Here is a 23,221-nt window from a genome sequence, read left to right as displayed (position 1 = left end):
GGACCAATGTGCAATGGTTGTAATGTATCAGTAGATTGGACTATGCAATAAAACGTACATTTTTCGATAAATTCGACATGCGCTATTTTCGGTGGATAGATCGCGTCTAGTTTAGCCGATTTGTCAAATTTCAGCTTTATATTTTATCAAAAAGTCATATAAATAATTAAGTTAACGCAAAAAATGCCACTAATGGCACCGGCACCCTAGTCTGATTTCTCCATGTGTGTATTATTTTTGACAGATTGTTCAGCGTAGGATCGTGTAAACCGAACACTCTCGTTTGCGATTTCGCCTTCAAAGTGAAAGAACGCATGCTATATTGGCGAAAATTGGATGCAAGATCGTGAAATGTTTCAGTTTCACTCAAGATTGCAAGCATTCCTGAATGTAATAAGCAAAATATTATTATTTATTGAAATTCAATTTAATCCAACCATTGAATTTCTCAAATCACCATTTCAGAAGTATATTGGTATCAATTTTGTATATGAACTTGGAATGTTAACGGTCATTACGTAAGTATGTGAGGGTGTGCACCATATAAATACTACTTTTTTTTTCTATTTCGCCCATCTGGTTCATTATATAATAATTATTATAAGTTAAAGAAGACGCATGATTAGGATTTGATTCTTTGCTCCATTAGATAAAGCAATGAGCAATGCAATCCAGTAACATTTCAATAAGGATTCGACAACGGAAAATTGATGTGTCTTTTATGTTTATATGGGCTGGATGGTCTAATAAACTCTCAGCAGAAATACAAAATTGATATAGGTTGGACACTGACATGTGAATGGTCTTACATGCGCTAGCTGGTTTATCAGGAGACGATGTCTGTAAAAAAGTGATAACATTGTTATTTGCGATTTCCAAATATTTCGATAGGTACTCATTAAGAATAGTTTATTTATCGTGAGATTCATTTTCATCAGAATATCCCTAGAAAAATTACAGAGTAACATAAAATAGCAACAAATAATTTAGTAATCAACATTGTCACATTTTTTGCGAAAGCCGCTCAGGCAGGCATGAACTCTTTTTGATTCAGATTGTGCATACTATTCATTTGTGAAAACTGATTTAGTGGTAACATACATGCTTCTTTTTTGTAAGATGAAACAATTTCTGGGTCAACCATTTCCGATATATATATTTTTTTTTTGGTTCTTCATTTCACATATTTTCGGCAATATTAATTTCATAAGAACACTAAGCTGAGAAGCAAGCTCTGTCCCAGTTGAGAAGCCAAAAAAAGGAGATTTCAGTTCTGTGGAGCGTATAATTCTAGGAACATTTCGTCACTGGTTCATTCATTCATTAAATTAGGAAATGTTGGTAGATCTATAAATAACAGTCAGATTATTTTCGTTGCATTTTCTCGTCTCTTCGCGTCTAATAGAATTCACTTTCCGTCTGGTTCGGTGCCAATTTTATTACTCAACCCCACTTTCCTATAGGAAAGGTATATTTGATGTGCTGACGACATCTTGGCTCACCATATGCAGGCATCGCAACATCCGATTTGCCGGTAACGCTAGTAAGCAGTCCGAAAGTCACGCGTTACTCACTTTCCCCGACAATCACTGAGCAAAACATTGTTGAAAGGAAAATTCCTATCATTCTTACAATTAGGTACCTACATACCAACTAAACATTATCTTTACCCCTAGGTTAAGCTGTTAACAATGATTTGAACACCGGTGCAGAGCTGACGAGCGCCCTTGAGCTATTAGGGGTAGGTTGGGCAAGATGAGCACCCTTTGTTAGATGGCGGCCAAATTCAAAATGGTCGTCAACTTTTTTAAGTTTCAAATAAAGGTATATCCTTTATCTAAACGATGCCACTAAGTTGGCTTTGTGTTCGAAGGGTAATGACATACGACATATGTATGACGCGAATAAATAAAGGTCGAACACGAAATTATTGCGACACCGAAAATGTCATGCCAATTTTCTTATAATGTTTAGAATCAAACCAAAATTTTAGGGTAGTTTTATACATATATTTACTTCGAAAATCAAAAGAAAAGTTAATCGATTGAGCCTTGAGTGTAAAATTGAAGGCATTTTCGCTTGATGCCCTCCATAATTTTAGCCAAATCACGGCTTGAGACGTTGGGATTTGCCTTAATCATCCGCTTCACCTTTCCCTCCGTCTTTTTGTTCTCCGGCCCCGGTTTTCTTCCAGCTCCTTTGCTGTGGTCCAACGTCAACCGCTCCTGGAACGCTTCAACACTCTGGAGACGGTTGAATGGTGAATGTTCAACATTTTTCCCAACTGTCGGTGCGACAGGTCAGGAAATTCCAGGTGTTTGGAAAGAATTTTGTTCGCTCGACTTACGTTAGTTCACCTCCATTTTCGTTGAATCGAAAAACACGACTTCGAGTTTGACAGCATGTAATCAATACACATTAATGAGAAAGTGTGCAAAATTTGGTTGATTTTTACCCAATGGTAGGAAAGTTATGCCCTGTTGAATGTGTCGCAATAATTTCGTGTTCACCCTTTACCTAAGAGTTATAAAAAATGAGCTTTTTCACAAACTCTTTAGCTAGATGGCGTACGAGGGGTCCTTCGAACGAAACGACCACTTTCTACTTTTAGCATATACTAGTGATTAGTGACATAAAATTGGACTAATTATGTCTGCAGATGGCAGCCTGGTTTCAGCGAGAATTTCTCAATACAAAGTAGATTATGTTGGAAGTTTATTGAACTATTTTACTAACGAATTTCCAACATAATTAAATTATGTTTTTTTGTGATTATAAATACAACAGCCTAACCAATCCTTAGAACAATTTCCTTCAGAGATGATCAAACATGTGCACACCGATTCTCATATTAATAGCCAGAACCGTTACATCAACCCTCCTCGATCAGCTTGTTGATGAATGATCACTCTATCTTAGAACACTAATGACGGAATCTCATAGTAAATAAACAATGTTCGGTGATAATCAGAAAATCTAGTTTCACTAATGGAGCCGCTTACAGATGTGGAAACTAAAACAAAAAAAAAAAAGGTTCTCAGCCATATTATATGATTGAAATTGACTCGTCATTTTGTAGACATAATGTAGCGCGATCCAATCGATCGCGATGATGCTGCCCCGTCACGTCAATTACAATTTGTTGTAGATTTCATTGATGATCAGAGAGTCTGGTTCAAGATTTCGCACAGTTTGTAGAGCTTCCCCTCTCATTCAGGGTTTCCCAGACCATCGACTGTCTGAATGATTGATAGTCGGTGCAGGTAGTCGTTCTACAAGCGTTAATTAATTTGCGCTCTTTGTTCTCGTTAACGCATGATTTACGTCCCTCTCACTCTCTGTTTTCTTCAACCGGTATCTTTTTTTATTACAGACAAAAGGATTACATTCACTTCCGCGCTTGGTAATCTTCACATCTGAAGACGCTCATTACTCGGTGAAAAAATTGGCATCGTTCATGGGCATCGGCTCGGACAACGTGTACCCAATTCGTACGGACGCCATCGGCAAGATCAGAGTGGATCATCTAGGTAGGCCCTTTTGAACAGCTATATCACAGACAAACGGACATGTTCATTGGAGCTTGTCGCACGGTGCCCCGCCAGACTGTTATTATGAAAAAAAAGTATCAAATCTAAGTACAGGGCTCGATTCTTGAGGTCATTCTGTACCTCTGGGTCAGTTTTGAAAAAAAAAACCATAGAAGAAATCTTAATTCTAAGAATTTACTTAGTTGTACTCAGTTTAGATGAACCTTTTTTCATAATAACCGCCTGCCGGTACACCGTGCGTCGTAACCGAGCAAAGGGATCGTTCAAATATTACGTAACACAATAGGGGAGGGAGGGGGTCTTCCGTAGGGTTACGGTCCACACAAAAATAATAAATTTTCCATACAAAAACTGTTATTTGGGCTCCCATCCCCAAAAATTGGAAAATTTTGCATTACGTAATATTTGAATCATCCCTAATGTGACCTTCAGCGTTCACAAATTCTATACTTTGCATTACAAATGTTTGGCATGTTCGACTGCTTCCTATCGTTTCATCCAACAGAGTCGGAAATTCTGCGCGCCAAATCGGAGGGAGCCGTGCCGTTTATGGTGTCGGCCACCGCAGGAACAACCGTGATCGGAGCGTTTGATCCGCTGGAGCAGATCGCAGATCTGTGCAAAAAGTACAACCTCTGGATGCACGTGGATGCCGCCTGGGGTGGTGGTGCACTTATGTCCAAGAAGTACCGATCGCTGCTTAAAGGAATCGAACGGTGAGTGGCATATATGTAGTTAACGCAGACAACGTGGTGATTGTCGCGAGACGATTACAGCTAATTGTAGAATTAAGAACACATTCTGGACCTGAACAACCAGCGGAGTGCTAATTGCACATCGGTATTATTATCTTGAAGGTACATCATCATCTTAGTATTCGCGATGAAACAGTTTTAAGAATTTATCATATTTAACATTATTGATTGGAATAGTTTCACGAAAAATTATAGCTTAGCTTAGACTGACTACACATATCAATGGTTGCTATTCCGTGATTGACCGAAGTCAGTGAAGATGCACAAAGAATCCAAACTTCGGCTGGGATTGGCCATAATCTTCTTCAGTGTGCATAATTCAGTGTCTCAATTTATACAGGGTCAATAACGGCACCAGCCACGTCCTTGCAGTCAGGTGGGATTGGGGGAAGGAATGTTAGTGAGTAGCCTTTGCTATTTGGAGACCGTGTTTACCTCTGCATCTCCACAAAGATTCCTTGGAAGGATGTTTGTTAATGGGGAGGATCGTTGGGTCACAGAATGCACTTTGATAAGTAGACCATGATAAAAAATTGTTTGTGAGTTATAAACATGCTTATAAACATAATATTTTCCATTGCTATGAAAAAAATCCTAGTAGGAGAAAATAATGTCGACACTTGAAGTGACGAACCTTTCAAAGTTTGTTGAACAAGTAGCTATACGCAACATTCCTACAGATGCCAGGACAAAAGCATGTATTATCATATTTTACTCATATGTAAAGAAAAAAAACTCGATTGGCTGCACTATCACAGAACACTCTTATGCCGGCACTTACAGTGTTAAACCATTCAATGTTTGTTGAATAAAGTGAACCTTTTACAAGTCTACACTTATAGTGTCAAACCATTAAAAAAAAAATTACAAAAGAAAGCAATAGAAAAGGGGCGCTTCGAAAAAAAAATGTAAAACATAAATAAATAATAGTTTATTGGAAAATTATATTTACGACCCACCTTTGTAACGATTGAATTAAGCTCTTAAGTAAGTTCTATCTTGTGATCTACATGAGATAGAAAGTTTGAGTGTTCGACAAAGCTATTCAGCATGTCAAGGACATTCGGAAAGCAAACAGTTTGGTCGCTAGATGGCGCTAGTTACATGTTCACTTGTATTTAAGCAAGTTCTATCTTGTGATCTACATGAGATAGGAAGATCGAGTCTACGGCAAAATTGTGGAGATTATCAAGGACATCCGGTAAAGCTGACTTTTTATTCAGAAAAAGATCCTGTTGGTGCCACTAGTGAGAAAATAAAATGAAGGATACCATGCGAGTTATATCTTCTGATCCAGATAAGATAGAATATTGGTGTAATGAATATCCAATAATTTAAACCCGAATCACTAGAAAATGAAGTATATCAGAACTGAATCACTGGAATATGAAGGGAATCAGACCTGAAACTCTTGAATATGATGTCACACCTGAGTCACTTAAATGTGAAATGAATCTGACATGATTTGGTATAAGTTAAGAAAATCAATCCAGAATCTCTTGAAAATGAAGTGAATCAGTCTTAAATCATTTGAACATGAAATTAATCAGACCAGGAATCATTAGAAAATGAGATGAATCAGTCTTAAACTGCTTGGAAGGCATGAATCACTAAAAAATGTAGTAAAAATAAATTACTTAAACTAGAAATGAATCCAGAGATGAACCAGCCTTTGGCTGAAAATCTCTCTAGTAAAGTTAAAATCAGTGAATCAATTGTCACCCAACACGCAGCAACAAAGACATTGTCACCTCGTATTCTTGTTGCAACAATTTTATTCCGCAACATGAGTTTATCACAAGGGGTGGATCACTTATTCATTGTACATCAAATGTACATCTATTTGCATTAAATGCATTTTTTCGGCGTTCGCATCTACTTAGCTTTGCGTTAACAACAATACCTTATCAACGAATCATTCTATAGCAACGCGTTGTTTGTTGTGAATGTTTTGAAAAGGTTTGTTCTTCTTAATTCAATCCCTTTTCTTAGTTATTTATTTCAGTTTATTCAAAAAGGATTTCCACCGGATCTTCAAAGCATTATGTTAAGGAATATTTTTGTCATGAGTGTTGTACTGCGTCCATATAGAAAACGGAACTTTTTGCAAGCAGGGGTAGGTAGAATCTCCTCGTCAAGCCCACAGTCTGTGATGTTTGTTCACTTTACTGAAGTGGAACGCTTCGAAATAACTGAGCTGCCAACACTATTATTTGACTGGACGGATCTGCATAGAGTTGCAGAACTCACATTTAGTTGGATAGAAAAGAACAAACCAAAAATATATTTTTTTTTGACCAAACAACTCGTTTTATTTGCTTTAATGATAGTTGGGAGTGCGAATGATACTTCAGTTGATTTTAATATTCATTCTTTCCATAGTTTGTGTGGCTTATTGAATATTTTTCCACATAATGTAGCTAGATTGACTTCTTCATGTCCACAACCCTGACTATTCCTTTTTGCACCATGGTTCATTGAAAGGATTGCCAGGATAGCAAACTAGGCCATCATGGCTCTGAAATTAAGCATTGGTGGTATTGAAAAAACACGGAGTATTTATTGTTAATAAAATTACTTGATTTATCAATGGAGATGTTCGCTCTTCCCCTTCTATATGCTCTCATCCTTAACTGTTCACGAAAATATGTAGGACATCTTTCAAAGTCGATACCAAGGTCGATACCCAAATTCCGATAATCTGGAAGAAATACAAAACCTTGGGTTAAACTATAAGTTGAACGTTTGTTGCTACAATTTATTGATGAGGTACCAGCTCTTGTTGAGTTTTTGGAATGATACGTTTGACAGTTTGACAAAGACAACAGCCATACGTTTGAGCAAGCCATGATTTGCAAATTTTCTGGAAGTGAACATTTGAATGCATTTAAATGCATCGAATTTTCTTGAAATATCAGATGCATCAGGAGTGATCCACCCCTTGGTTTATCATCACTTGAACAGAATATGACAAAGATCGATCACTACGTGCGCAGCGATTTTCTGGGCCTCGCATTGCAATTTTCGAGAACTTTCTCCGTGTTGGTAAACAGTGACACATTATCAAACAGCATCCATAAAACAAATTCGGTTTTGTGTTTTAAATAACTGATTAATAGCGAGTTGAAAAGGTTGCAACAATGTTGCGCTCTGTGATTGTCATGACAATTTTGCTTTTGATTGTGTCCTTATCCGCAACAGTTGCGACAAACGGTTGTGAGCGAGCTTGCATTTTTGTTTGTTTTTCGTCTATTTTGATGATAATTTGATTCACTGGTTAAAATAGATAAAATAAAATAAATAAAAATAAGAAAAGAAACAGACCTGATTTACTTGAATATGAAGTAATTCAGACCTATCCAGCTTTTTACGCTGGGTAGCTATAAAATTCTGGATCACCCCCATTTTTTTCAATCCAACTTGATCAAGTTTTAATTTTATATCAATTTCGAATTCGTTTACGATTTATAACAGTTTGTTTTTGCAGGTTTACAAAACTCATCGAGTCAAATTGGCCATAAAGATACTAATTTACTGAATATTGGAACATGGACTTCAAAGCATAAACTGTTCGTTTCAAATCTTCAATGAGGACTTTCTATCCGTCGTACGCCAGCAACGTGCATACATATATGCAGTTAAAATTCAATTAAACTAACACCAGCATATATAAAAGGCATAAGCTAGAATAATAATTTGTCTAAAGCTTACAGAATCTGCCAAATTTCGCTGTCAGACAATCGATGGGATACGGGTGATGGCCTGATCCAGAAGAACCAAACAGTATTTAGGGGTCTATTTTGTAATTCGAGCAAAATCATGTGACTCGTCTGTATTCATTGTCGATCAAAGCAAGCATGCATATTTCAGATGTCACCCGTCGACTCCCATAGTAATCCAGTCACATAGAGTGACAACTGTCGATAAACTCGAGTGACAGAGCCAAGTCGAGCGATGTTTTTGGTCGACAGTGACTCCAGTCGAGTCGTTTTTGATCGACTCGACTTATAAAATAGGGCCCTTAAACAGCTCAAAATTGTGTTGGAAATCTATCAAATGTCGTGATTTGGGATATGGGTACCTGAACATACTTTTCATTTATGCGAGATTTCGGAAAGAAAAAAGCATGATTGTGTGCTTAGGTTTATTTTATTCATACGGCCAAGACTCAAAAATTTAAGTTAGATTGCACAGTTTTTCGATTTATTGATCCAAGTGAAAGTTGTTGATTGATGATTATTTTTTCGGAATGGAATATTATAATGTAGGGACATCTTCGTCTTCTAAGTTTGTCTTGAACACAAGAATTCATGTCGGAAGCCTGATATTACTAGTAACAATAACAGAGATAAGATCTCTTCAATGTCCATATGTACCTATTATGCGAAGTTCAAATTGAAACCCACGTATCCGATTGATTGGGGAACCTAAAATCACGTGAAATAAATAAATTGAACAAATTTATACGATACATCAATAAAATTTGATTTAAGAAATTCTTCTAGGTGCAACACGAATGTGGTGAAAATTTTTGACAATTTAATAAACAAACCAGAATTACAGCTTGCTAAGATTTTACTATAAAATCTGTGAGCAAAATATGTCATAATCAAATCACCCCTCGTTTTTTTTATAGCCAGCGTAAAAACCTGGATAAAGTAAATCATACCTGATGCACCTGAATACGCAATGAATCCGACACGAATCACTTGGACATGGAGCGAATTTAACATGAATCACTTGACTATGAAGTGAATCAGTCCTGAATCACTTGACTATAAAGTGAATCAAACTTGAATCACTTTGGATATGAAGTGAGCCTGACCTAAATCACTAAAATATGAAGTATGGCAGACCTGAAACATTTTAATATAGTGAATCAGTCTCGATTATGAAGAGATTTCAATCTAAATCATTTACAAATTAAAAGCACCACACTTGAACAAATATTAAAACATAACTTAATTACTTGAAAATGAAGTAAATCAAATCTAAATCTCATCACTCTGAATCACTTGTAAATGAATGAATTAGACCTAAATCACTCAAAGATGAAGTGAATCAGTGATGTCCTCAAATATGAAGTAAATCAGCTCGGAATCTCTAGAAAATGAAGTCAATCGTACCTGAAACACTTGAATATAAAGTGAATCAGACATGATCCACTTGAAAATGAAGTGTATCAGCCCTAAACTGCTTGATTATACCCGAGCAACTGGAAACTTCTACCTAAATTCTAGGAGAATCAAACCTGAACTACGTCAATATCAAGTATTTCATTCTCAAAACAGGTGAATATGAAGTAGTTCAAACCGGCATCACTTGAATATCAAGTGAATTAGACCTGAGTCACTTGAATATGCAATGAATCCGACATGAATCACTGAAATATGAAGTGAATCAATTCTAAATCACTTGAATATGAAGTGAATCAATCCTGAATCATAAGGATATGAAGATAATCAGACCTGAATCACATGAACATAAAGTGAATCAAACATGAATGCAGTGAAACAGACATGAATCACTTGGAATGATTGGAAATGAATCATTTGAATATGAAGTGAATCAAACCAAAATCGCTTGAAAATGAGGTGAATCTGACGTAAATCACTTGAATATGGAGCGAACCAATCCTGAGTCACTTGAATATGAAATGAATTAGTCTTGAGTCACTTGAACATGGAGTGATTTGATTATTATGGAGAAAAAAAAACCTGAAACACGTGAACATAAATAGGATCAAAAATTAATCACTCGGATATGGAGTGAATCAACATGAATCACTTGAATATAAAGTCACTCAATCCTGAATCATATACATATGAAGATATTCTGACTTGAATAATTTGAATATGATGGGCGTCAGGTATCCCTCGCACATGAACTAAAATATACCTTAAGCCTTAACCCTCTAATACCCAACCCCGCCTTTAGACGGAGTACACTTTGGAATTTTGTGTATTTTTTCGTAGCTCGGAAATCAAAATGATTTTATTTTTGGCTTATACCTTGACTCATAACACGCATATAAGAAAAGTTTTTTGTGACTTTTGAAACTTTTTTGTATTTTTAGAAATTGTTTGAAAAATTGCATTCTTATACAACCTACAAATGCCTGGGCTTCATTTAACGTGTAATATAAAAAATCGTACCTTTTATATTTTTCTACGATTAACCTATCACAAAAGAAGAGCCTGGTGGTATTAAAATCATTTCAAACCTGTTTTTCCGTTAGTTACACGGAAAATAAAATAGGCTCCAAAAAATAAATAAAAATTTAATATTTTTAAAAATACCGTAACAATTTAAATTTTTATTATTGCCAAAAATCAACAACTAGAAGAGGCTTCAAGAAAAAATGAAAAAAGCTAGGGATGTTCAAAAATAAAAATTATAAAAATCAAAAACCAAAATTTAAAAATTTGCGAATAAAAACGTGTTTAGAACGATTTTAGATAACGAAAAATAATACTTAAATCGAAAATAAAAAAATTGGGTATTAGAGGGTTAAAAGATGCATCAGATCTGAAGCACTTAGATATGCGACAAATCCTTTTATGGATCAGTCCTAAATCACCCAAATATGATATGATTCTGACCTCAATCACTTCTCCTTCCAAATGCCAAAGGCTTCTGAACAACATTCTGGACATTTCATCTTATTAAATCATGAGATTTAAAAACAGTCAACCGTCCATAACTTGATGTTCCGTATCTTGACAAAGAGTAACACTGATTATGTGTTTTATAACGGGATCATCCCCTTAACCCTCTAATACCCAACCCCGCCTTTAGACGGGGTACACTTTGTAATTTTGTGTATTTTTTCGTAGCTCGGAAATTAAAATGATTTTATTTTTGGCTTAAACCTTGACTCATAACACGCATATAAGAAACGTTTTTTATGATTTTTGAAACTTATTTGTATTATTGAAAATTGTTTGAAAAATTGTATTCTTATATAACCTACAAATGCCTGGGATTCATTTAACGTGTATTATGAAAAATCGAAACTTTTATATTTTTCTACGATCAACCTATTACAGAAGAAGAGCCTGATGGTATTGAAATAATTTCAAATCTGTTTTTCCGTTAGTTACACGGAAAATAAAAAATGTTCCAGAAAAAAATTAAAAAAATCATATTTTCAAAAGTATAGTAAAAACTCAAACTTTTATTATCGTCAAAAATCAGTAACCAGAAGCGGCTTCAAGAAAAAAATTAAAAGGATAGGGATGTTCAAAAATAAAAATAATAAAAATCAAAAATCAAAATTCATAAATTTGCGAAGAAAAATAATTCATTGCCCAAACCGTGTTTAGAATGATTTTATATAACGAAACATAATATTTAGATCGAAAACAAAAATTTGGGTATTAGAGGGTTAACTGTCCTCGCTGACTGTCTGAACAACTTTATCGAAGACTCGAACTTGCTTTTCTTGACCTTCTGAACAACTTTGCTAAAACTTGAACATTCTTTCGTATCAAAATTATGAGATAAAACTTGTATGAAGTTAAAAGTACCTATATATATCAAATTGATTTACGGATGCCCTTGACTTTCTGAACAACTTTCCGAAGACTCGATCTTTCTATCTTATTAGGACAAAAAGATAAAACTAATTAAGAATGCTCAATTTCACATGATAGTGAGTGAATGCCACTATGCGGCAAAATTTAGAACCAAACTGTTTGCATTTCGGATGTCCTTGACCTTATGATCAACTTTGTCGAAGACTCGAACCTTCTAACTTATCTGGATGATGAGATAGATGCTAATTTTTATCTGCTCACTAGCACCACCTAGCGGTAAAATTTTGAATTAAATTACTTGTCTTCCGGGTGTCCTTGACTTTCTAAACAACTTTGCAAAAGACTCGAACTATCTATCTCATGTGGATCACAATACAGAACTAGCGTAAAATTTTACATGCTCACTAGCGTCATCTAACGGCAGAATTGCGAACCAAACTGTTTGCTTTTCGAATGTCCTTGATCTGCTGAACAACTTTGCTTAAGACCGCACCATTATAGATCATCAGCATCATGATCGAGATATAGCATTATGAGTTTTCCTGTTTTGAGTTGATGCTAAACTTTTCAGGGTGATTCAGTATGTAGCTCAGTGTTACAATACTTTTTCAAGCGAGTCCGTATTTATGATGGGTAGTGTACATGTATTTGGAAATGTAAAACTGTCAGTATGCTTGTTCAATTCGTCTAAGGTGATTATAAAACGAAGCCAAACTTTGAATTTTCAAGTGCACAAGACTGGAGAATCTGACAACAGTTCGCGTTGAAAATCAATCAAATTGTTTGCTTGCTGGTGGTGACCAATGGGATAAATTTTCATCGCGGAGCGCTGTTTGGTTCTCAAGTCTTGTGCTCTTAAAAATTTGAAGAGTGGCTTCGTTTTATAATCACCCTAAATCTACAACTTTGCTGAAGCTATCATGAATCTATTAGTTCAATTTGTTCAGTTATTTTGTCAGAACTTTATTGCTTTTGAACTACTGATTGGAATAACTACTCAAAAATATTTGTTGACATCTAAAGTTGAAGAAGTTGCAAATGTTTTGTCCAAATAATTAACGGGTAAACATCTTTCTTTCAAGATATTGTAATTCTTCTTGGCATTACGTCCTCACTAGGACAAAGTCTGCTGCTCAGCTTAGTGTTCAATGATCACTTCCACATTTACTAACTGAGAGCTTTCTTTGCCAAAGTTGCCATTTTCGCATTCGTATATCGTGTGGCAGGTACGATGATACGATGTCCAGCCATTTGGCCGAATGCCGTTTGGCCGAACGCCATTTGGCCGAATGCCATTTGGCCGAATGGGTCGTTTGGCCGAATTACGAACAAACAATATCAAATTACTACAACAGTTATGTGTAAGATTCTTAGGTATTGCCCAATAATGGATCAGCTAATTAATTAACTTTAATTATGTGACGAGACGTCATGTTTGTCACTATATAAGTGCTCCAAGAGAATGATAAAATTGACCCGTTAATTTAGGACGAAGTTGTGAACTCCACTTATTGCATCAAGACTCAAAGCTCATGGTTGTTCCATCTGGGGTTACCAACGGTATGATAGGGTTCATGTTTTTTTATGATTTCATTAGAAGTTTTCCCTTCTTTTAAGCATAGGCTATTCTTTCGAGTTATAGGTTTCGTTACTGTTGGCAATAATTCAGCTTATATGTTAATAGGGAATTTTACCTTCTTTAAATCATCGGCAGTTCTTTGTAGTTATACTAATATAAAAGTTGTTTGCATAGCACTTGCTTAAATTTCCATAAGAGTTTTTTTCCTTCTTTTGATCATAGGCTCTCCTTTCTGTTTCTCCTCCAATATTAAGATTGCAACGTTTGAACTGAGCTCTCTGCACCATTGCTTGCGTGTAGCAGTAAACCGATTGACTCGATTCGAGGGATCAAAGCAATCCAGTCCTGCAGCAGGACTAATAATTCGTGAACCGTTTTAGTTACTGTCAAAAGCTGACTACAAACACAATGCAACAGCTTCTGCTGGCAGCTATTACCACTAGCAGAGAAGTGAATAGTTGCTTACATTAAGGATGTTCTTTTTTCAGCACTGACTGTTTGTTGAACTGACATCAAAGAACCAATTATGTGTATATCAATGATGATTAACCTTCTTTAAAAATAAGCTGAATAAGTTCTTTGAAATTCAGCTTCGTAGCTCACTTCAATAATATGCTAACTGTAATTCACTATTATTTCCTATTTCGGCCAAAATCCTGGACCGACAGGGAATCGAACCCAGACACCTTCAGCATGACTTTGCTTTGTAGCCGCGGACTCTAACCACTTGGCTAAGGAAAGCCCGAGTGGTGAGAAGCACAAAGCTATTCTATATCCTAACAGTCGGGTAACTCACCGATCCGGTAACATTCCTTTTTGCATTTAGTTATGGAGAGAATCCTCATGTCACGGTCGCCATGTCAAGCTCAGATTCTAAACCTTTAATCTGAACCAAACTAGGAGATCTTAATTTAAAAGTCCGACAATGTTTTGGTTACAAATGTCCTCCAGTCCTGAGAATGAAGAGGATATAAAGTTAAGCGTTATTAATTATAAATATTTGTGGCAGAGGGGTATGCGATATCACCGTAATTTGCCTGTGCATTGAATTGCCAAAATCCTATCAATACACGGGTAGAAATCAGATTTAAAAACTAGATTATGACATTATCATGATTCCACTGTATTTTCATCTTAAGAAAATACACCATGATTTAGACTCATAACATAAAATTATGAGTCAGATTGTCGTAACGCAACACACGCGTTATGTTTTTTGTAGCTGGTTGATCGGAATCATGAATCAAACTCGCGCATCCGTTTATGATCGACTCGCGCATTCATTTATGATCGACAAAATAAAAAATAAAACAAAATGCCGCAGCGAGATACAAACCGAGAACCTTCAGATTGAGAGCTACGCACTTTTCTGTCTGGTATCCGGAACCAAAGAATTTCACTATACTACGACCAACCGGGAGGAACCAACGTAGAACAACACTTTAAATTAGTAAACTTTTTCAATTACCACTTTTGGGAGGGGAATTTCTGGAGACTTAATAACACTTGTTGATTGTTTGAAGTTTCAAGTAGAAGAGAGCCAGACAGCTCGATTTATTTACTTTTATACATTTGACAGCAGTGTTGCCTGCAATGCTGCGCATACGCTTACGCTTACGCTTGCGTAGCCGTATGCTCGCGCTAATGATTGTTGATGACTGAATACACTCTAAAGTGTATTCAGTCAAGATGATACTTAGTATACATTAGTTCTTCCCTCTTGCAAAAGATTGAACAATAATTCAATAATAAAAATTTAAACATTTAGTAATATTCGAATTCATTGTCTGATATAATTTTTCTAGTTCTTTTCGAACGCCGTAGTAGGCCATTAAGCTCTACCGGTTCCGACGGAAACTTTCTTTTCCTACTCTTACGCTCTATTATTTCAGCACTATTATTTCTTCTTCTTTCACGGTCACTCAGATCCGGTAATTGCCGGACATCGGTTTCTCCAAAGGCTGCTCCTTCAGACTCCGTATTTCGTTCCGGTAATTGCCGGATATCGTCATCTCGCACGACCGTTCCTTCGGGTTCAGCGGTAGCCGGTATCGACCGACCAGTTTCGACCACTCGCATCGATCGTCTCGGCTGGCGCGAACCACTCCCTTCCTTAACGAGCCGTATTTGAGTTGGATGCGCGGTAGTTATCGCCTCGTTTCCAACCATGATCTGTAATAAGTTTTTAGAGAACCGTTTTAAAAAGGATGCTTTTATCCATTTTTCGCGTAAATGTGGAATGTTGTGCTTGTACCACACTAAATCCCCCGGTATCAGTGCATCTAACTGATCAGTTTGATCGTTATTTTCATTTTGACTACCTTTTGCTTCATCATTCTGGTTATGTGGTACCAGCATTTGCTTATAGTGTTTCTTTGGGTTAACCAAATCGATCAACATTTTTGGCGAATAAGCAAACACCTTCTCAGAAGGGAAACTACCTTCCAACGTCAAGTTATTGTTTCTATAATTAAATAAAAATAAGTTTATCTGATCTTCCAACTTCAACTCTAACATTCCTGGCTCTAATAGAAATTTCTTGAGCACATCTTTCACCGTCCTAACAAGTCGCTCCGCCTGGCCATTACTAGCAGGATTGTATGGAGGACTGTTTAAAACCTTTATGCCTTGTTTTTGAAGAAAACTTTTGAATGTATGAGAGTTGAAAGGGGGACCATTGTCCGACACTATAACGTCCGGCAAACCAAATCGAGCAAAAAATTCAATAAGTTTCGTCAAAACCTCTGAAGTGTTGGTACCTTTCCTCATCCATTCTACCTCCAACCATTTAGAGAAACTATCTACAATCAACAAGAAAGTGCGATGCTCAAAATGGAAAAAGTCGATGTGCACCCTGCTAAATGGTCTTAAGGTAGGTATCCATTTTGAAGTTATGTTTTGCTTTGGAACGATTGCCATACTTGCACAGATGTCACAAGCAGCAACAAATCTTTCAATATTTGTGTTGATTCCAAACCAGTAAACCGTTTGCCTTGCCAATCTTTTCATTTTGACGATACCAGCATGGTTGCCATGCAAAAGCTTTAGAATGTCGCCTTGCAATACTTGTGGTATTACAACCCTTTCTTGGAATAACAAGCATTCCTCAACGACTTCCAAATCATTCCGATTCGTAAAAATATCAACAAATTGCTTGTCTATCCTTTTAGGCCAACCATTTAGCATAAAACTCATAACTTTCTGCAAACTAGCATCCTTTTTTGTTTCTTCAGCAATAGCTGAGAAATCTATAGGCAAGTTGTCCCCAAAATTGATGCTTTTCACAAACTCTTGATCATATGCACTGGGAACTGCCACCTCCAATGGGAATCTCGAACAAAAATCCGCATTGCCCATTTTTGCTGAAGGTCGGTACTGGATTTCAAAATCATACACCGATAATTCTAAAATATAGCGTTGTAATCTTGTCACAAATATTGAATGCTTGCCTTCTTTACCAAAAATCCCCACTAATGGTTTGTGGTCAGTAAAAACTGTAAATTTTTGACCATACAAATATTTATGGAATTTCTTAATTGTGCATACAAGTGCAAGTGCTTCTAAATGTAATATGGGGTATTTCTTTTGTGCTGAATTTAACGAAAAAGACGTGAAACAAATTGGTTTCTCAACCTCGTCAACAACATGAGCAATTACTCCGCCCAAACCATAGCCAGATGCATCTGTGACTACAACAATTGGTTTTTCAGGGTCATAGAATTCAAGAAAATCAGTTTCAAGCAACAATTTCTTAGAATTTTCAAAAGCTTCATTGCATTTGCTGTCCCATATAAACTTAACATCGTTCTTCAATAAGTTGTACAAGTGATACAATTTTGAAGACAAATTGGGTATAAATTTGTTATAATAATTGATAAGTCCTAAAAAGGACTTCAATTCGGTCACATTTGTTGGAACTTTTGCTTCCCGTATTGTTGCAATTTTGCTTGAGCATGGTGTTAAACCTTTATCACTTATCATATGACCCAAATACTCCAATTCAGTTACGAAAAACTTGCATTTGTCCCAGTTAATCTTGATATTTACTTTAGACAATCTATCTAAAACTTTATAAAGTTTAGCTTTGCAATCCTTTAAGTCTTTTCCTGCAATAAGCACATCATCCAAATAGACGCAAACGTTTTCAATACCTTGCAATACTTGATCCATAACTTGCTGGAAAATAGATGCACTAGAGGAAGCCCCCTGTGGCAATCTATTGTAGGTATAAAGTCCTTTGATTGTGTTAATTACCATAAATTTCCTTGATCGCTTTGATAATGATAGTTGTGTGTATGCACCCTCCAAATCAAGAGAACAAAAAACCTTGCATCCAGCCAAACTAGCGAAAATATCCTGAGATACAGGTAAAGGATAAGTATTTGGAATGATGAGCTTATTAATTGAAACCTTGCAGTCAATTACTAGTCGTATGTCATTATTTTTCTTCATGACAACAACTACAGGTGATGCCCACTCACTGGTTTGAATAGGAGTAATCACTTTTTCTGCTTCAAGTTTGTCCAGATATTTTAAAACTTTCTCCCTTAATCGATAAGGAACGTCGTAAGCCTTTTTAAAAATAGGAATGTCAGTTTTTAAAACCAAATCAGCTTCAAAATGTTTAATTGGCTTGGAAAAATCCTTGACAAAAACGTCAGAAAAATTTAGTTTAATTTCAGCTATTAATGCTTCACTTTGATTTACTGAAATGTTGTTCAATGGCATCAAATTGGCAAAAAAATTTCTCCAGTTGGGAAAGAATTCATCCAACCACGGTCGACCCAGCAAAGGAATGAACTGGTAGTCACAGTCAAGCACTAAAAGTGTCAAATTAGCTGATTTACCATTATATTTAACTCTAACTCCAACTTCACCAGAAACTTTTAACCTGGAACCATTTATCACGATTAGTTGTTTAGAACTTTTTACTAGAGGCAAATCAAATGTGGATGTGTATAAAATTTTGCCCATCACTGTAACAGAAGAGCCACTGTCAACCTCCATCTGTACAGTGTGATTTTCAATAGAAATATTCAATAAACAAGGATCGCTTATCTTATTAATAGAAGTAACATGCATACACTGTAATTCACCTGAATCATTATCATCGGAGTCCCAGTTACCAGATCTCAACCGGTCTAGTCGCTCGGCCAGCTGGCTCAAGCTTCCGGTGCTGCTCTCTGCCTCCTGGGTTTCGACATGGTTGACCCTGCTGTTCATCTCGTTCTTCATCTTGTAGCATTTCCTCCGTACATGGCCCCCGCGTTTGCAGTAGCTACAATAGCGCTGATCTATCGGCCATTGCTCGTCACCTCGCTGTAATCTGCGATTAGATGAGCCAGCAGATGGATCTCGGTGCCTATGCTGCTGGGATTGGGAACCTCGCTGGAACCGAACTCGGGAATCTTGTCGACAATCCTCGGCCGGCCGGATTTCTGGCCGCGCACCAAGTCGGCTTTTCACCGGGCCACGGTAGCTCTGGGCTAAGTCCCTCACTCGCTGAAGAACTGCTCCTCTTCCTCCAGTCACAGGATACCTATTGTTCACAAAACCTACCAAGCCGACACCATCGTTGTTCGCCAAAGCTTTTGTATGAGTCGCCGCCATTTCCCAGGTAGCGATAATCTTTTCAGCTTGATCAAGGGTCAATTTGGCACTGTCCTCAGTAAGAAGGCGATGCTTAAGGTTGTTATCCGTCAAGCCAACCAGAAGACGGTCCAAAATGAGTCGGTTCTTCTGGTCGCCGAACTCGCAATGCTCAGCTTGGAGCTTCAAAGTAAAAACAAAATCGCTCGCCGTTTCACCAGGTTGTTGCAGCTTTGAGCCAAAATGATAACGCTGTAGTAGAACAGAATCAGTTCTATCAAGACGTTCCTTGAGCTTTTGAACTAGCTCAGCGTAGGCCACTTCATCCAAAAGTGCTTCGGTTGGATAAAGTTTTTCGGCCATGCTAAACAGGTAATCCCCGCCCAGCATGAACATCTGATCTTTCTTATCATTGTCCTGTATCTTATTTACCCGGAAATGGAACGTTAACCGACGCAACCATCCCGCAAAAGATTGGCCTTTTCGGTAGGGTTCAATATTTGGAGCCACTACATACGCCATTTTGCAAAAATCTAAGCAAAACAATAAAAAACACTAATTTTAAAAACTTTTCAAACTTTTCACAAAAAATATGCAAAGCAAATTGAACCAGTCTAATGTTCAAAATCAGATAGAAAAACAAAATGGTTACTCACCGATCGACGTCACGCTCACCGCAATTTACAGGCTAGGTAATGATCGCCACCCGACGGGAGAAGAAAATGAATCGTCCGGCACCCAGCGGGGAGAGAAATCAAACCGTCCGCCACCCAGCGGGAAGGAAACTGCAGCCACTCGTACACTAGAGCGAAGATCCTTTCAGCACCCGAAAACAACCGGATTGCCGCCCGCTGTGAATTTATCTTCCAAAATAGAAAAAGGAAAGCACTGTTAATATTTAATCAAAACAAAATGGTTGCGTTTCACAAAAAAAAAGTAAATAAAAAGAAAACCAACAATGGTAATTGTCTTTTATGCTTTCACACAGCCTACGCCACCAAAAGCAAATGGCGTGTCAACATCACCGGAATGAACAAATTGTCACCGAAATCACCTTTTTGCCCCCGTTATCACCTCACTTTTTCCCTTATTACCTTGGGATTTATGCTATGCACCGTGTTGTTCTCACCGTAATTACTTCCTATCAGCACCACCGCCGCTGCACTAATCGCAGATGAAAGGGTGTTGCTGCTCCGAGTAGCCGTCCGAGTACGCCGAAAAATGCTCCGCCGCACCAGTTAACCTCGTCGCCACTTTTCTGTCTGGTATCCGGAACCAAAGAATTTCACTATACTACGACCAACCGGGAGGAACCAACGTAGAACAACACTTTAAATTAGTAAACTTTTTCAATTACCACTTTTGGGAGGGGAATTTCTGGAGACTTAATAACACTTGTTGATTGTTTGAAGTTTCAAGTAGAAGAGAGCCAGACAGCTCGATTTATTTACTTTTATACATTTGACAGCAGTGTTGCCTGCAATGCTGCGCATACGCTTACGCTTACGCTTGCGTAGCCGTATGCTCGCGCTAATGATTGTTGATGACTGAATACACTCTAAAGTGTATTCAGTCAAGATGATACTTAGTATACATTACGCACTATACCACACAACCACTTCGTCGTGTTTAAATGTAGGTGATTGATACGAATGAGTTAAAGCAAAGCGCACCACTTAGTGTTGTCATTCTGTTTGTTTATTATAGTCTATTGGTTCATCGAATACCCCTTTGGTTGCAAACATAGCACAGAAAATGGAAAATATTCGCCTCTGTTTTTTGATCAGAATGCGGGTGTGTCAGTGAATGTAACACGCGGTGGCACACAGTGATCGGCGCCAACCAGTGTGTGGTGTGTGTCTGTCTTGTTTCCTTTCGTGGCTCGTTATATTTCACGAACGATAAATGTCATGCATGTTGTGTGAGTGCAGGCGAATAAATGGGTTAAAGTTTTAGCTCGTATGTCAATTGTCAATGATCGTTAAATTTTCCAAAACCTGGCAGTATGCTGAGCTAGCCGGAGTCTCACAAAAATTCTAGAAGCGCGCGCTAAGTGCTGTGCTCCTAGGGAGACTCGTGTCATGCGTTGCCTAGCGCTACGCTCGCAATTGGTTTCCTCGTTGTAAAACAACTGCATAGTAACGAAGAGCCCCTACAACTAATTTCACTTCAGTGATGTAGACCATCCTGATACGGTCGAAGACTCGCGCTGTGTGCGTTTGAAATGCAAACATCAAATGCGGGAGCACCAAACGCGGTAAGATTTTTCACAAGAAATGCGATGTCAAAGATATATTTTCCTTGCTACGGCGGCGGTGATTTATGTAATCGTTGCTAGGTGTCCTTTGATTATTTTATGTTACCGCAGTTGTAGGACGTTTACTCAACATTTGCATCTCAAATGCAAACAGCAATACAATTTTCATTCTCGTTGAAAAAAATTGTCACCACTTCAATTATTGCGCTGTGTTTTAAACAGCACATGTGACGGAGCGCATGGGATGCATTGAGGCACATCTCAAGAAAAATTAGGCGTGCCAAAAAAGGTTTTACAATGTATTATGCGTAGCTCGAAAAAATCTCGCGCCGACAATCTTAAAAAACCATTGTAGATCGTCCCAGTTATTTCAAATCGTTTTGGTGTCTTCTGCGCGATAATGCCTTGGACAATCTGGAATAATTGCGCAGAAGACACCAAAACGATTTGAAGCAGCAGCGATGATCAACAAGCATTTTGAGAAGTTTTCAAGATCGCCGTCGTGATAAATAATCGCGCAATGTACAGTACAGCGCGCCCGTGCGCCTCCTAGCAATGTTGTCCCTGCACATAAGGCTACAGCACGTGAACAGTAACTCTACCATTACACGTCATAAAAAAAAAAAATAACAAAAAAAATCAATGAACCGTTGTCGATAATTTATTTAACCTTACTCTATTTTAACAGTCTTCTTATCACCTGTGATGTATATTGAAGCAATTGCTGCTTGAAATTACCAATCAACGTAATTCTAAATTGAAAACTGACACCAATATGCATACCTTCATCACCTGTCGATTAGATATGATGAAGGAACTTTTACCCTATCGAATAATCACACTTATTATCCACCGTTTTCCATCCATTCCCATCAGATCGGACTCGGTCACGTGGAACCCACACAAATTGCTCGCCGCTCCGCAGCAGTGCTCCACCTTCCTGACCCGCCACGAGGGAATCCTATCGGAGTGCCACTCGACCAACGCGACTTATCTCTTCCAGAAGGACAAATTCTACGACACCCAGTACGACACCGGCGATAAGCACATCCAGTGTGGCCGCCGTGCCGACGTGCTCAAATTTTGGTTCATGTGGCGTGCCAAGGGCACTTCCGGACTGGAACAGCACATCGACAAGGTGTTCGAGAATGCGGAGCACTTCACCAGCAGTATTAAGGCGCGAGAAGGTTTTGAAATGGTCGTCGAGAATCCCGAGTGTACCAACGTGTGCTTCTGGTACGTGCCACCTGGATTGCGGAACGTACCGCGTGACAGCGCAGAGTTCACCGAACGGCTCCACAAGGTTGCCCCCAAGGTCAAGGAACGCATGATGCGGGAAGGTTCGATGATGATCACATACCAACCGATTCACGATAAGCCCAACTTCTTCCGATTGGTCCTGCAGAACTCGGCCCTGGACAAATCGGACATGAACTACATCATCGATGAAATCGAACGACTTGCTGCAGATTTGAAACCATGAATATCCAAGGCGGTAAACTTGTGTCATTTCTTGCACATTTTTTGCGTGTGGGGAGTTTTGTTGAATTTTTATATTAAAACATAATTTATATCCTTGTGTAAAAGAAAAACCCGAAAAAAATATGTATTTATTGGAAGCATTGTTTTGTTCGCTGGAAGCACCATGTGGTTGAGGGCTGGCAGAACGGTGCGTGATGAGAGACGAATCGAAATGAATAAAAAAAATGTACTATGTAAGAAGATATGTGATTGTGTACTAAGTTGTAAGAATATGGAAGCGAATCAGTAAAACGTAAACATATCTTAGAGTGGTTAAGCAAGTTTGAAAAGAATGTACAAAAAGGAAAATAAAAATGTTTTACCAGTGTATTGTATTCTTTTAGAAGCGTTTTTATCTTTATAAGATTTGATATGAGAACGCCTCGCTATGCCGCCCAAAAAATAGTTTTTGTAAATGAGTGCTTTTCTTC

At 37.7% G+C, this 23,221-nt stretch overlaps 1 protein-coding gene and 2 long non-coding RNA genes across 3 annotated transcripts in view; 1 reads left to right on the top strand and 2 right to left on the bottom strand.

Moving 5' to 3' along the window:
* Positions 1-23,131, top strand: part of LOC5569335 (cysteine sulfinic acid decarboxylase) — a 40,140-nt gene extending 17,009 nt beyond the window's left edge. Inside the window, exons 2-4 of the mRNA XM_001658385.2 lie at positions 3,374-3,530; positions 4,057-4,267; positions 22,146-23,131. Of these exons, the coding sequence (XP_001658435.2) occupies positions 3,374-3,530; positions 4,057-4,267; positions 22,146-22,752 (975 nt within the window). The 3' untranslated portion in view covers positions 22,753-23,131. The remainder of the gene's footprint in view (positions 1-3,373; positions 3,531-4,056; positions 4,268-22,145) is intronic.
* On the bottom strand, positions 6,320-7,244 carry LOC110676770. The gene is made up of 2 exons (XR_002500705.1): positions 6,885-7,244; positions 6,320-6,824 (listed from the first exon to the last, which is right to left on the bottom strand). It is a non-coding gene; the product is annotated as an uncharacterized LOC110676770 (long non-coding RNA).
* Positions 8,440-9,007, bottom strand: LOC110676771. The gene is made up of 2 exons (XR_002500706.1): positions 8,683-9,007; positions 8,440-8,599 (listed from the first exon to the last, which is right to left on the bottom strand). It is a non-coding gene; the product is annotated as an uncharacterized LOC110676771 (long non-coding RNA).
* Positions 23,132-23,221: the final 90 nt, after the last annotated feature.

This window comes from Aedes aegypti, chromosome 2, assembly GCF_002204515.2.
Source record: "Aedes aegypti strain LVP_AGWG chromosome 2, AaegL5.0 Primary Assembly, whole genome shotgun sequence".
NCBI classification, from domain to species: Eukaryota; Metazoa; Arthropoda; class Insecta; order Diptera; family Culicidae; genus Aedes; species Aedes aegypti.
Note: the sequence above shows the minus strand (reverse complement) of the source record. Positions and strands in the feature narration are given on the sequence as shown.